General features: G+C 45.8%; 1 protein-coding gene across 2 annotated transcripts in view; it reads right to left on the minus strand.

Annotated features, from left to right (window-relative positions):
* OCA2 (OCA2 melanosomal transmembrane protein) overlaps nt 1-15,828 on the minus strand; it is a 1,377,074-nt gene that overhangs the window by 619,222 nt on the left and 742,024 nt on the right. For both annotated transcript variants that reach the window (XM_069636602.1, XM_069636601.1), the window contains one exon: nt 14,827-14,951. In XM_069636602.1, the coding sequence (XP_069492703.1) occupies nt 14,827-14,951 (125 nt within the window). The remainder of the gene's footprint in view (nt 1-14,826; nt 14,952-15,828) is intronic.

The raw sequence follows: 15,828 nt of genomic DNA on the forward strand, positions 1-15,828 counted from the left end.
ATATATTCTCCCTCAAGTTCTTGTAAGCAAAACATAACCGACATTAGTGTTTTCCCTCTCATGATCCCGTCCAGGTCCCCAATCCAGCTTAAGACCTCATCCCAACAGCATTGAGCCACAGCACATCCCCACCACCAATAGTCGGCCCTGGATCCACCCTCATGCCAGCACACTAGACTCGCACTTTGATACATTCTGGAGAGCCTAACCGGGTCACATTGCCATCTGTGCAGCAATTTAATCACATGTAGTTTGTACTGGCAGGAAATTGACGTCTGGGCACCCAGACACAATCTTTGTCACGTTTGAGTGTCAAGCTCCATCCCCAGGTCTCCCTCCCAATGCTGCCTCAGCCTGCCGGAGGAACCCTTTCTTGTCTCCACTACGGCCCTGTATAATGTACCAATCAATCCCTTGGAATCAGACGCAGTATCTAAGATCCTCTCGAAGGGTGTGAGCTCCCTCTGTATCTTTTCCCTCCAGGTCTCACTCATTAGCACCCCTTCAACTGTAAGTATGCAAATATGGAGAGTGTACCTATTCCCAGGGCCTCTTCTAGCTCTGTTATTGTGTTCAACCTACCAACTCTCCACATTTGTCCAACTCTCTCTAGTCCTGCTTCAAACCAGGATTGGAACATATGTGGGTTCGGAATAGCATCTCTCACTCCTGGTATCCCAGAGATGTCCCAATGGTGAAGGCCAGGATGTAACCCTGCCCTTTTCCTTGTCACCAGATATGCCAGATAGTTCCCAGAATGGGGTGTTCCCGTATCCTATGTGGAAATTTTGCTCTAGTAACCCTAAACCATTCTCCTACCATGGCCGGTCATAAATGGTAGTTGTCCAATCCCACCCTTTGTAGGTCTCCCTATAGCCTAAGGTGTGGAATCAGAATTCTAAGCTGAGCGGCCTTATAGTACAAATGTACGTCCGGCAACCCCAGTCCCCCACTTTTCTTAGGAAGACTCAGGACCTCACTCGACACCCTTGGTTTCTTTCCCTGCCACAGAAATTGCAGTAAAGTTCCTTTATTTGCTTTCAAGTAGGGGTCGGGGATCTGAATTAGCAGCATCTGGAACAAGTATAAATTCTTAGGGAGAACCACAATTTTAAGCGCATTCAAACACCCCTGCCAAGAGATCGTCAGCTGTTCCATTTCTCTAGGTCCTTCTCCAATTCAGCCATCGGGGGGGAAGGGACATTTGCTTCATACAGCCCCTTAAATTCTCTTGTGACGTTAATACCCAAGTACTGTAGCGTTCCCAAGTTAACTTTCATGTCTAGAGATGAGAAGGGCTACATATCATCATCCTAATTTCTGTCCAAAGGGAAGAGGACTGATTTGAATGTATTAATTTTAAACCCTACCAAGTGACCATATTGTTCAATCAAACTAACCGTTACAGGTACAAAGGTCAGAGGGTTTACCACATGCAGGAGCATATCATCTGCATACAGTCCAGTTTTTATATATCTCCCCTCCCACCTAAAACTCTTCCACTCGAGGATCCTCTCTCAATTTGTGGGTGAGGGGTTCCAATGAGAGCACAAAGAGGGCCAAAGAAAGCAGGCAACCTTGCCTCGTACCTCTGCCCAGATCAAACCAACGTGAGTATCCTCCATTCACAGCCACACATGCCCTCGGGGAGAAATAGATCACCATTATACTGCTAATTAGTCTCTTCCATACCTGAGATTTAGTAAGCACTGCCTCTACACAGTCCCATTCTACCATATCAAAGGCCTTCTCGGTATCAACAGAGAGGAGAGTGGGATCGCCCGGCCAACCTTGAGCCTCATTTATCAAGTGCAATGTCTTCCTCATAGTGTCTGCCCCCTAACAAATCCCATCTGATCAGAGTGAACCAGTCTCGGTAGTAGTCCCTCCAACCTTGCAGCCGAGACCCTGGCATATATTTTAGCATCCATATTTAGGAGAGAGATAGGACAGTACGAACCACAGGATTACTGCAATGAGGGCCTGGATAAATGAATCTGGGGCTTTCCCGATCTCCATAATATCATTGAACAATATTGTTAGGAAGAGGAGCAGGACCGACAAGAAGGATTTATAAAATCCAGAGGTGAAACCATCTTCCCCTGGTGCTTTCTCCAACCGGAAGTTGCCCTATAGTGTTCTTAATTTTTTCTCTGGCGATTGGAGCTTTCAAGGCACAGTCCTCCTCTTCAGTTAGAAATGGGAGGCGCAACTCTTCTAGGTAATTTTTAATCCCTCCCGTGTCAGCAGTACCTTCACTCCTATATAAAACCTCATAAAATGAGGCCAATGCCTCCTGGATCCCTTCTACTGAAACTTCCAGCATCTCTTACCTTCCCTCTATCTAAGAGACCCATCTCTCTGCACATTGTCCTTTTAACTTTGCAGCAAGAAGAGCATCCGCCTTATCTTCCTTTTCATAGAATTTCTGTTTTAGAAACTGTAAATTGCAAACTATCTTCCCTTCTACCAACAGTCTCAATTCCTCCCCAGTTCCCCTAGCCTCCAGAATGCAGTCCTCCCTTCCACTGGTCGACGATTGTGCAAGCATTTCCAGAGCTTCTATTTTATTCCATAGTCCTTTCTCAATAAGGGTACATTCTCTCTGATCAACACGCCTCTCCATGTGGCCTTTGCGGCATCCCATACGATTCCCTTTCACACTTCACTGGTGTTATTAATAACAAAGAATTCTTTGATACCATTCTCCATTTCTTCTTTGGACACAGGGTCTTTCCACAGAGACTCATTGCACCTCCATTTAAAGCTTCTAGGGTACAGACCACTCCATCCATTATCAACTGACATGTCGTGGTCCGACCAACTAACCGGGTGAATTCCCCGATCCCAGTGGCAAGTCCCATAAATCCCTTGAAATATAAAGGTAGTCTATTCTAGCTGAGGTTCCGTGTGGGGCGGAATAGAAGGTAAACCTCATTCATCATGGGTGGAAGTACTGCCATACATCCCAAAGCCTGTATAGTTCCATAGCTGTACTGAGCTCTATGTCCCCTTGATTCTGGGCTTCCTGTACCCCCCAAGAGTGCTTAGTCTGCCTGTCCAAACTAAAATCCAGCGACACATTAGGATCTCCACCAATCTCCACCGATTACCAGATCCAGTCCCTTATTCATTACTTTCTCTAGGGTTCTTTGTAGGAATCTCTTTTGACCCTAATTTGGGGCATAAACTGTGGCAAATGTGAACCTTATTTTTTGGATCAAGACAGCCCTTCCCTCCGAATCTGACCACACTTTAGTAGCTTCCATTGTTAGTCCTCTCCAGACTAGAATCCCGACTCCTGCCTTTCTCGTTATCCCTGATCCCCAGTATTCGCTTCCAAGCAGGCCACAGGGAATCTTATGCTCCTCGCCCCTCAAATACTTGGTCTCCTGAAGGAATAAGACATCAGTCTTGGACCTTCTGAATTCCCTTGCAACCAGAGAGCTCTTGGTAGGGGAGTTAGGTCCCTTTACATTCAATGTACATACCAGCTAACTGTCTTCTCTTATCCCCTCTCCTGATTCAGCCATTATTACATCTTTTACCCAAACTGATTCTCTAAATCAAAGTCAGCCCCCAAACCGTGTGATGAATGAGTCTATGAACGAACACTACAGGAGCCACATCGTAAATCCTAAAACACCTTCTCCCTCCACTCCAGCCTACCCTACCTCCCCCCGCTGCCCTCCCCCCTCCCAGTTACCATCACCAGGCGAGTGCCGAACCACCAAGCATGCCCGAGACCCAGGCCCCAACCCGTCACCCCAGTCTCCATTGCCCCCGTCCCAGCCACCACATATTCAACATTTGCACTACCACAGAACACTTTTGTACATTTCAAAATCTCCCTGAACAATCCTAGTAATCAATTTCACCCCCTCATCCAGACACAGCCCATCCCTCCCCCACAAATCCTGCTAGTGACCCAGCCGTACAGAAAACTTGAATTGTCACCTTAACCTCCTCCTCTGGGAGTGTGTTCAGGATGTGTTGGCCGGAGCGTGTCAAGCTTCCTGAATTTCCTTGAGCCTGGGATTCTCCTCGTATTCGGGTCCTTAATGTGCCATTGCGGTCATGCCATCACTTCTTTACCACCCAAGTAGCTCTCCTGTCACTTTCCCAATTTCTTCTTCTGTGACCAGCCTGTACTTATGCCCTTCCAGCTCCAAAGAGATCAAGGACAGGAATCCCCATCTATATCATACTCCTTTCCCATTCAGCCATTTTGTCAGGGTTAGACACAACCTCCTCTTTGTGAGGGTGAGGGAGGACAGGTCCTGAACGATAGTAATTCTTGAAGTCCCCAGCTTCACCGGACCCTTATCTTCAACTGCATCTTCCTTTGGACGCTCTGCAAGCCTCCCTCCGAGATGACTCCCATCACACGGATATCCAGTTTGTTCGAGTAAGGTACAGGTAAGGCGGGCACACGCCCCGGATTGGGGGCCCACACCTCCATTACAGCCCCTTCTTATTGCAGGCCCAGAGTGGGGCCACCAGTGTATTTATAATGGTTCCTGGAGACCCACTTTCCACAACACCTCTCCAATTCTCCAATATGTAGCTACAGGGCCCTCCGGTCCGGCATAGTGTTCCAAGTGTGCAGTCCTTAACCTCTCTATCTCCAGCTTGCGTCTGACCAGCCTCGCACAGCTACATAAGTCTCACGAGTTCCAGCAATGGTGAGGTGGGCACACGCCCCAATTCTGGGGGCCCACACCTCCCATGAAGTTCCTCTTTGGGGCCTTCAAATCAGCCTTGCCAGACACGGCTTGCCATCTCCACCTTTCGTGATAGGGGGTGTTAGGTCTGGAAGACCACTTTATCCCAAATCTACTTTATCCCATATCTATAACCCCTTACCGCTCGATTCTTCATTTGTGCCTCCAGGGCCCTCTGGTTGTAAAGGGTCGGCCCGCGTAGTGTTGCAAGTGCCCAGACCTTCACCACAGCTATAACGCCCTACCACTTAAGGAGAGTTCGGCGTTCCGGGGACAGATCTCTGCTATAAAGCCTGTGTATATGGAGAGAACACGAGCCTCCCCAGCAGTCTCTACAAGTCTCGTTCGGGAGGGGGGATCTGGTCAGCTGAGCAGCACAGAGTCAATCCGATGCTCCCTCCGTGGCCATTACACCGGAGGCAACAGTCACGATGCTGGCCCATAGCGTCTGAGAATCACTTTTGTTTTCTCGCGTTGTGGTCTGAGGGCTGGTTTTCATCTTGTATAGGTCTAAACCTTTCCAGATTTCGACCCTGATTGATTGATATTTTATTTCCATCGCGCTAGTACACAAGTGTACACGATGCACCCAGTTGGGTCCTTTGTCCACATGTATCAGTGTCCACAGTCCTGGGGGGCCATAAGTGGGGGCACACTTACTTTACAGGGCCCTGGTAATGGAGGAGAACGATCAGCAGACTTCCATCTGCGCGACCCATGGTGGCCCACAGGTGGGCTTCTTGACTGCCTTTGAGGTAGAGTGTAGGCTCTGGCATGCTGGATATAAAAGAAATCATGACAATACCACTCCAGCAACCAAAGCTGATGTCTGCCTTTTGTGGATTGCTGCTGATCGGCACAGCATCCCCCTGGTCTGTGGGCCAACTTTGAAGGTTTACTATGCATCAAAGGCAATTCAGCACGATCCTCTGAACATTAAGTCATTGTTGTAGATTTGTAACAGTCTGCAATAACAAACAACTTGTGTGTCCCACTTTTACAAATGGATTCTCTTTTGCCCAGGGCAAGTGGCAGACACAACTTGCAAGTGATGTGGTAAGTCCCTTGAATGGAGTTTTTGGCAGGTAGGGACTTCACTTGCATGGCTTTAACATGGGTCTGATGTGACGAGAATAAGGGCAAAGTTTAGGATGCTGGGGCGAGCAGCTCAGGTTGGCAATGGGTTAAGGAACCTGGAATCCCTCAGTTTTCCTCTTCTGAGCCCTACCTCAAGTAGCAGGTGGTGGAAACCAGCCTCCCTGTTCAGCTGTCATGTGCTTCCCCCATCTGGCGCATATGGGATCGATGGCGTGCACAACTCCATTGAATTCCCCACTACATTCTGCATCAGTGCCGCTTGCACGATCTAGTCTTTTCCAAGATGGCCACCGCAAGGAGGTACTTCCTTGCAGTCCTCCCGGCGGCCGACGTGTTTCAACCCGTGAGTTTCGTTTTGCTTTGTGTCCACACGCTGTTGTTTCCTTGGCTCTGCTGAGCCCAGCAGTTGCCCTGTTTTTGCCACTCCTCGCGGCTCTGTCGCTCCCGCCCTCTCGTTGCCCCTCGTTCTCTCAATCTCGTTTTCTCTCTCTCGTTCTCTCTCTCTCTCGTTCTCTCTCTCTCTCTCGTTCTCTCTCTCGTTCTCTCTCTCTCTCTCGCTCTCTCGTTCTCTCTCTCTCTCTCTCTCTCTCTCGTTCTCTCTCTCTCTCTCTCTCGTTCTCTCTCTCTCTCTGGCACTCTGTGCACCACCAGTCCCTCTCCTGTCTCCTGCTCTCTTGATTCTCTGTCTCTTTTCCCCCCCTGGGTCTCTCCTGTCAGCTGGCTCTCTTTCTGGGGTTCCTGCACCCCTGCTGGTCACTCTCACTTCTGTCTAGCTTCCTAGTCTGCACTCCTCGTTCCTCACCGGATCAGCAGTGCTGTCTATTCCACTGGGATTAATGTTTTGGAAGACGCTCGCTGGATCAACTGGTACTCACCCATTGGATCGTGCAGACCAGCTCCTCTGGGATTTCCAGGAATTTTCTGTTGCCTTCCACCTGCCCTCCATCAAGGATTTCTCACCACCGCCCTAAGGGATTTTTTGTGCCTAGCCAGGCTTTTCCCCCATTCCGGTCATCTCGGGAGCAGGGACACGGGCCTGCTTGTCTTACAAGCAACCATTGTGGTGTCCTCCCGAGGTAAGCCATAGCTCCAGCAGTTCAGGTGAGGAGCCGGGGGAGTTCTCAGAGTCAGACAGCCTCATCTACCTCACTTCAGACATGAGAGTCTCAATCGAGCTATACCATCTGCCCTGTGATGACTGCTCTTCTTCCAGTGGATGCCGAGTGTCCTTCCCAACCATTTTCCAAGGGGAGGAAAACCACATTCACCAAAGGTGTCTACCTACACAAACAACTAATTCCAAATATCAAAGTATCAAAAAGGCCATAAGTAAATCATTAGTTGCAGCAGATTACTTTCTTTCAGAGTATTGTGACGAATCAAGGGTATTCATCCCTTCTCCCCAAGGGGGGAGCCAAACCCTTTGAGGCTTGGGAGGTGAGCACACTCCACAAAACCCTCCCTATGGGCAAGTGGGACCTCGCTGGGAGTGACTCACCCTTAGGGGACAAAGACTACTGTTCCTATGGGGAACTCTCTAGATTGCCCAACATATCAGCATATAAGGGACTGCCTGCTGGGACGAAGAATGTATATCTCAATATTTGGCTGCAGGCAACGCTGAACTGAATCTATTAAAAAAGCGAAAGAGGCTATCTCTTTAAAAAGAGATGTGTATTTAACTGGGACAAGTGGAGAAAGGAGGAGTTGAGAGTAATGTACGCAGGTGAAGCTCCCTGATGTGATCTCACCTTGGAGGGGTGGAGGAAAGAAAAGCTGCGGAGCCCGCGACTTTCGAATCAGCGCAGAACACCATAATGAGATGCCAGGAGGCTGGTGAGAACTGCAATGGGGAAAACATTGCCAGAGAAGAGAGAATTAACCAGGAACTGGTGGTGGCGTGATCAAAAACGCCTCCCGGGGAGGTGAGACACCCGCTGAACATCAAGACCCTCACAGCTGGGAGCGTGAGGAGCTCCCCGTCACCTGCGTTCGTAGACCGCTGCAGCGTGAGGGGAAGCTGAGAACGAGATGCCAATGAACAACCAGAACAGGAAAACCGACAATGGAGAAGAATACCCAAACGTGTGCGAGCCCTGCAACGTTCCCCTTCGCTGATGAAGGTGCTGAGGAGAACAAGAAAAGTGGTAGGCTGGCAGGGCAAGATTACCTGAAGAGTGCAACTCGTCCCAGTCATGAAGACAAGATATGAGGAATAAAGTTGTTTGATTGCCAATGTGAAAGGCTCATAAAACAAGTAACAAATAACCTTTTCAGGACAATGAAGTGGGACTGGAGACAATTTCCCTGGGAAGGAGGGAAAAGGTCTTATGTATAAAGAGACAAAGAGTGGATAAAACAAAGTCCATGCACAGCTTCGGAGGAATATGATGAGACTTTCAAGAGAACCTGATAACAGAAGAGTAATAAAGTGGAACCAAGAATTAGGGAGTCTAAAAGGGGATCAAGTCCCATGCAAATAAGCCAAGGATGAATTGTGAGACTGTAAAAGGATCATAAGTGAAGACAAGAGTGTGAGAGACTAACTCAAAACAAGCTGTAAGCAGCATAACCTTAAAGAGAGCACCAAACCGAGAAGTGATTCACAAGAGCTCATAGCCAGAGCTTACGAAAGAAGATTGTATAAAGAAACGCAAGTGTAAGAGAGAGAGACATTTCCATACAGAGACTATCAGAAACTACGAGAAGACCAGGAGAAGAAAGACCTTTCCTTGACTGAATTTAAGTTGGTTACCAACTAGTGGTAGGGTCAGGTAGAGTTAGGTTTGGACAGATGATATTTTACTTTGGGACTTCCTGACGACATATGAGCACCTTTAGTTTCTTTAGATGGGCAGGGTGATCCCTTTAGCAATAGGGAAAGTTAGGCATTTTCATATCATTTCATTAAATAGAGTTCATAATGTCCTTAATGTGTGGCAGAATCCTTCTCCGCCCCACCGCGGTATGTATTATGTATTTTCTCAAATATACGGGAATAGGATGCGAAACGTGAATATATATTGTATGCCTGTGTCTAGGTTTCCAATGACTTCAGCAATAACCTTTGCATAAACAGCAACATTTCTGGAGGGAAACTTTACTGCGAGGGTGGGGTAGAGAAACATTTCCCCACTGGTTTCCATTAGGAAAACAGAGTAAAAAGGTAAACAGTATTGGCTGGTAAAGGTTCAATCCACCACCCAAATTAACCGATAAGCATTTGTGATCCCTAACATTTTTCTTAAGAAACAAAATAGGACGCTTAACTTTGCTAAAACATCACTGGTGGTAGTCTGGGAGAGGTAGACCCATCACTATGGATACCAAGAGAGTTAAGAAAAGGAAATGATGGGGAAGAAAGAAAAGTAACAAATGAGAAAGGCAGGGATGAAAGAAACAGGCCAGGGGTAGAACAGAGTAGTGAGGGGGTAAAAGCATGATCGAAGAAAAAGATGAGCAGACATTGGATCAACAGGGAGTAAAAACAATGGTAGTCCAGCAATAGGGGTGAGGAATACCTGGGGGCATGTGGGAGAACAGGAAAGGGTGAGAGAAAAGTAAAGGGGAACTGATGAATAGAAGGGAAAGGAGAAAGCAGAAGTGGGGTGTTGTTGAGCATACACCAGACTGTGCTGATGTTATGGATGGATCACTACAACTCAACCACTACTTCTAAACATGTTCTGTAGCTTTGCTGCCCTTCTCATCTCTATCACAACTACTTTAGCACATAGAAAGTGCTTCTTCTATTCACGGAGTACGGTGTATAAAAAGCATTAGCTAAAGAAATAGCCTATACTGTGCAACCTTTGGCTTAAGGTTTACCCCTTCAACACCTGTGTACAGAGTTCATAAAATTAATTTAAATGAAATTTGTCCTTGACCAATGTGGTGTAGGATAGAATACTGTGCACTGGCACCGTGGAGCATCTCATGTCCTCGATGGAATTACCAATAATGATCTCAGACCCAAATAACCGGGCAGATTGAAAGAATGTGGCAATGTACTACTTTATCAGCTTAAATAAAATGGATCAATCTGGCGAACGACGAAATGTAGTTCACGCACTCACACTTCAATTATACAAAGGCTTCAGACCTCAATTTGCGTCATCTATGAGGTCATCCTACGTGGCAAACTGTAAAACCTATTGAAGGGGGGCATTTGTCTCCAACCTGTGCTGTCTGGGTTGGAGATCTATACCAGAAAGAATAACTTAATAAATGCGGCTAAGTCTGCTATTAGGGTCCTTAAATAGGATCGGAAAGCGGGTAATTACAAGTGGTATGTGAATGGCTAATGTTTATCTGCTCTGCTCTACAACTCTGAGTTTATATAGGCGTTCCTCCTTATGATAAACCAAAGACCAGACGTTCCTCTTTAGGATAAACAAAATACCAAATACGTTATTTTTAGATGAAAAACAAAGCTGGCCTCAATAATGTTAGATGAAAAAAACTCTTATTTTAACTTTTCCACGTTACCTTTCATTTCTACAAATCAATACCTTCAATAATATATGGTTTAGAAGTAGTGCATACACCTAAACAGAATGTGCTAAATGCTATTGGAGGAAATCTTTGGAAAAACATTTTATCCTTATCCACATCTTGCCTTATTGCTCTTATTAGAAGAGAATTGGGGTTGCAGTCCGTAAACTCATTATTCGCCATAATATCTTCCATAACATACTTCACCCTATAAAATCTTCATTATATCAAGATCTATATGAAATATCAGTCAAGGGCACTTCTGTTTTTTTGGGTAATTTTACAGGAAAGTAATGTACATTTTGGATGTAATAGGATGCAATCACGATATGTTGTAAGAAGACCCTGAGAAGGTAAATATAAAATTGAGACAGTGTGACTGGCATTGTCAACATCATGTGCTTAGTAAAAAGGATTTTTTTTTAAATCTATGCAAATAGTGAGAATCTAGGAGGTACTGCCTTTCCAGATCTACGCTATGGATCCTTATTCATGCACGGCCTCTTTATTCTCCCTGGCACGTTGGAAATATTGAGCCTGCATAGGTGCATTGCCAAGAAAGATAGAGGCTGCTGGTTATGCAAGAGAGTAAACACACCAGAAACACTTAGCACCTTGTCCTGGAACAGGCCAATATATATAACCCATAGCTGCAATAATATAAATGTGACATTGCTGCACCTGTTAGAGGGTATTCACATATGCTTTATAATTGCTTTGATTGGGCCAATTACAACTATACAAGAATTATTGGGAGAAAAAAAATGTTTATTTGAAAGATTTGGACCGTTAAGAAACAGCTCTAATCCTAAGGGGATATGAATTCATATAGTGAGGGCAGTATTGAAATGATGTTAAAATATACATGTTAAGGGGAAATCATTGCATTTATGGGCTTTATTGTACAGATTTGAAGTTTTTTAAGTCCATATTAATTGTATTGTTGGTTTTGTAATCATGGCACTTTCATTTTAGTATTATCAGATGAATTGGAAATTATGGTTTTGTTTAATGCGAAAGGTTCTTTAATAAACATTACGAAAACAGACTTTTGAAGTCAGCTTGTAAGGTTTAACAGGGTTTATTAAACAACGGAAAACTTTGGGATCTCCAATGATACTGAGTATTTGTTCAATATAACACAAATTCGCCTTCTTCAGAGGAAAGTGGTACTCAGTCCATTATTCACTCCCTTAGATTGCACCTTTTTGAAGGGAAACACAACTATCCCAGAACCCTGAATGTTTCTTAGCCACAGGTTATGCTTGCTCATCTTTTGTAGCATCTTGAGCGAGCAGAGTGTTGGCCAGCCATCCAATACTGATTGAGATAATTTCCATGATTACAGTGGCCCCAGGCGTCGCCAGGAGTAACCCCATGGCAGGCTGTTGGAGACAATTTGCTTTTCCTCTGCACATTGGACTTCAGATTTTCCTCACGGTCTATGTTCTTCGCCAGACCAATCTGCTTTCCTTTCCCCTCAATCACAGCCTCCCTGTCTGATAAACATTGGCACTTGCTCCTCGACAATCCACAATGCTTTGTTCTGCTCCACTCCCTAGTCTCTTCCTTGCTCTGATGTTTCAGCTCCCCTGCTTTCCCCCCTTAACACTATCCCATTTTATCTTCCACATCATTTGCTCCTTCTCATCACTCCTCCTCCTTTCATACTCATCACCTCTTTGCATCCTGTAGCCCCGCCCCCAACTGCTTGGTCCCCTCACCTCCATGTCCCGGTTTTCTTCTAAAGTTTACACCTCTTGTCCTAGTTCCTTCTCACCTTCTGATGTACCTCATCTATGCCACAATACGTCTATCACTTCGTTTTTCCAACCTCCTCCATTCCTCTTCTGTTAGGTGCCTTTCCTTCTTCACTCTTTCCCCCCTTTCCCCAAATTCCTCATGTCCATTCTTCTCTTCACCTTCTCCCTGGTCTTTCTTGATAACTCCAATCTCTTCCTCATCTCATATTCCTCCCACTCAAGAACTGCTCAACCTCTTGCCTCCAAAGTTTCTCTGGTTCCCATAGCCCTCTGTATACACTAGCAGGCTGGCCAATGTATATAAAAGTGTTCTCCGTTGGGTTTGGGTAGGGAGTGAGCCAGGCTACTTCCCCAACTGGATTGTGTTGGTGAGTGGGTCCACTGGTCCATGGATTAAGGTTTCTTTCATCTTGGATTTTCTTTCCACTTGCTGGTTGTAGCAGAGCTCAGTTCCTTGTCAGCGGCAACAGGTATACAAGTGATTATTTTATCTATCGATTTATTTCCATTTATAAAGCGTGCAAACTTCCCTCGGCCATCGAGGCGCTGTTACAGAATATACACTTAATCCAGTATTTTAGGTGCAGGTTGAATGGTTAGGAACCAACCGGTTTTGCCAGTTTGAGTGCATGTAAGGAAAGTAGCACACTTTGACACAAAGAAGGGGTTATCAACTCCACTAGCAGGGTGTTGCTTTAGGAGACTGACATCTCTACTTTTCGCTCACCTTTCTCCAGATAGTAAAGGGAGCTATCCTAGTCATTGAGGTTGGCTGTTTGTGCTGGAGCCCTTACTTTCTCCTATGTGCCTCCAGTCTTAATCGGTTTTACTGTCCTCGGATCAGCTCCCTTTCAGACCCTCTCTCACCTGTTCAACTATACCATTTGGGTGCCAGGGTGCAACTAAAGAGCCGCAGCTGGTTATAGAGCAGAGATGCTGATGGACCCATTGTGCTCCCGTGCCCAGCATCAGATATGGTGATGGCATCCAGGCCCTAGGATCACCCTGGTCCCATCATCCAGCTTTCAACATGGGGCTTTGTCACAGCATAAACACTCCTGCAAACTCATGTGTGTGCATGCACACAGGTGCACAGGTTCGTACAAATGCCCATGCGAGTGCATGTATGGACTTGCAAATGTGTGCACCCATAACACTTGTGCATGTACGCGTGCATGTATAAGCACGCATGCACACGATAATGTAATGCTGCTGCACGTGTGCGTGAGGGAGGTGCATGCAGGGCAAAGCAGAGAATGCAAGGGGACTGGCAATGTGTTTTTCAATGTGAATTCTGGCCTATTTTGGGCACTGAGCAAGACACCTTGATACAGAGCAATGTTGGCATTTATTGGGCACAAGTCACATAACGATTAGAGGGCAATGCTGGCATATTTTTGGCATGGCCAGAATGAAAATATTTTTTTGACAGTCCTGGAATCTCATGGCACAGCCAGCAAGAAAATGTATTCCCACAGTGATTCAATATTGGCATTTACAGTTGGCATAGGTAACAAGTGGGTGCACTTGCATATTCTGTGGGCACAGGCATCATGCAGTGTGCTTTACAATAGGAATGGTGGCAAAAGAGAGCACATTTATGAAAATGCATTGGAAATGGTCCCTGTGCATGGTTTGTGACCTGGCATCTATTGGAACTGTTCATGTGTTACCCTGTGGGTTTTGAAAGGTATGGCTTTTAAACCAAGTTATCATAATAAGTGTTATTTACAATGCACCCTTACTTTAATGACGCGCGGAAGGGGAAACCCCCTCTTAACCTGCCCATTGCCTCTTTATTCGGTTTAGGCTCCACCGCTTTATTTGATAGCTCGGGCTCGTGGTGGGGAATATTTGCACCCTTCCAAATCCGCCCCCATTACGTTTCAGATTGGCAGAACACTAGGACTTGGCCCTGCTGCGAACAGGTTTGCGTCATACGTCTGCAGGTCCTAAGCTCGGCAGCACTAGGCCTCCTCTCATGGAGGCTCCAACCATCCAACTATAGCCCAAGTCTTTCTGAAGTAACCAACCTTGCGAAGGCATTCATGAAGCAAGGGCAGGCCACAGCGGCATTAACCCCTTAAGAGCAAAATTCAGCGTCTGTTGAAGCCGCAGGAACGCAGTAGAGAGGAGCTGCTGACCTCGGGAGTGCGTGTTTGTTTTTTGCAAGATGTCCCATAGGGGATGCAGGGGTCTTGTTTGAAATTATGGTCTGCAGTCTTTGGCTCTCCAGAGGTTTTGGATTACAGCTATCAACCCTTGCCAAAATAGCTAATGGTGAGTGATCATGGGAGTCGTAGTCCAAAACCTCTTGAGAGCCACAGGTTGCAGACCCCTGCTAAGGGGTGTTGATCACAATCCCGAACATATCTTTTCTACACATACCAAGAATGTGGACGATTGCAGCAGTCACGTGAAGGCGTGGGAGAGACAGGAAAACGACATAAACATCACTGGGAAAGCTTCCACATTTTAAGCACCTCTACATAGGCACAAGGTAGCATTAAATATTGGAAAACTGCGGTAACCTTTAATTTCCTAATCCTAAAGAAAAATCAATGACATGAATACCATTCACTTCAGACCGCCTTTTTCAATCTAAACCAGACTCTGTGTGATAGAAAAATCCAAGCGCAAGATGGTAACAAAAGAAACATGGAACATAATTATATTGGGCGTCTTCGTAACCGCTGTAGATCACATTGATGGAAGGGGGGGGGGGATAATGAAAGCTTTATACGCACCTTATGGTTACTGGCGTAAAGAGAAGCATGGTGGTAACGTTGTCTAAAAAGGCAGACAGAATTGCAGCAATCAGGCACAGAATAATAATCATGGCCCACACTCTGCCCCTGGAGAGCTGGTAAGCCTAAAAAACAAAAATAAGGAATCCATGTTTTTCATTAAAACAACAAAGCCCAGCATACAATCCAATATATAGAATATATAGAACAGGCATCTCAAAATACTCAACCTGCTTTGCGAACTACTGAGCAATTTGATTACATTTATAAGGCTTTTTTATACTGCGCCAACTCCCACCTCATTCCCAAAGCGTGTAAACTTTGTAGGAGTTAAGGTGCACTGAGTCCCACACTCAGGGACTCAAGGCCATTAGTCTCCTGAGAATAAATTGACTGGAAAATGTTACATTAAGAAGAGAAGTAAAATCTGGTGCATTGCATCAGAAACTGCAAAAGGGTCGATGGATGGACTTCGCAGTATTGTAAATATGTAGAGTGTGGGTGGCTGAGGGGCTCGAGATGGACAATTGTTCATAGACTATGCTTCATATCGGGATAATGTGATACAAAATGGTATATTGTTGCCTTATTGCTGGAGAATTCACTTGCAAATTGAGAGAATTGAGAAAATAGAAATTGAACTATCCCCTAAACCGCGATTTACGTTCCATAAATCATCCAACCCCTCTACACACAAACTGCTACAGCTAGGTCCCTCAAGTAGGTTTAGAATTTGGATCTCAAAAGGCAGTGGCAAGAGAGGCTATAAGGGAAGAATACCAGATGGTTTATGGTGTTAATCCTCCATTCCCAGGGCTGGTACATGGACTAACGGCCTGGCAGCCCATGATATCACAAACCTGCAGTTCCGTGGAACATGGACTGAGATCGAAGATTTCAGCCCGCATTCTTCAGAACCTAATAAGCTGTGCCCCCGCCCCGGGTGCCAATTACCTTAACAACAAAAAACACCAAGAATGTTTTGCAGAATACCAGCCACAT

The sequence above is a fragment of the Ambystoma mexicanum genome, chromosome 7p, assembly GCF_040938575.1.
Source record: "Ambystoma mexicanum isolate Mex_15411 chromosome 7p, UKY_AmexF1_1, whole genome shotgun sequence".
Taxonomy (NCBI): Eukaryota; Metazoa; Chordata; class Amphibia; order Caudata; family Ambystomatidae; genus Ambystoma; species Ambystoma mexicanum.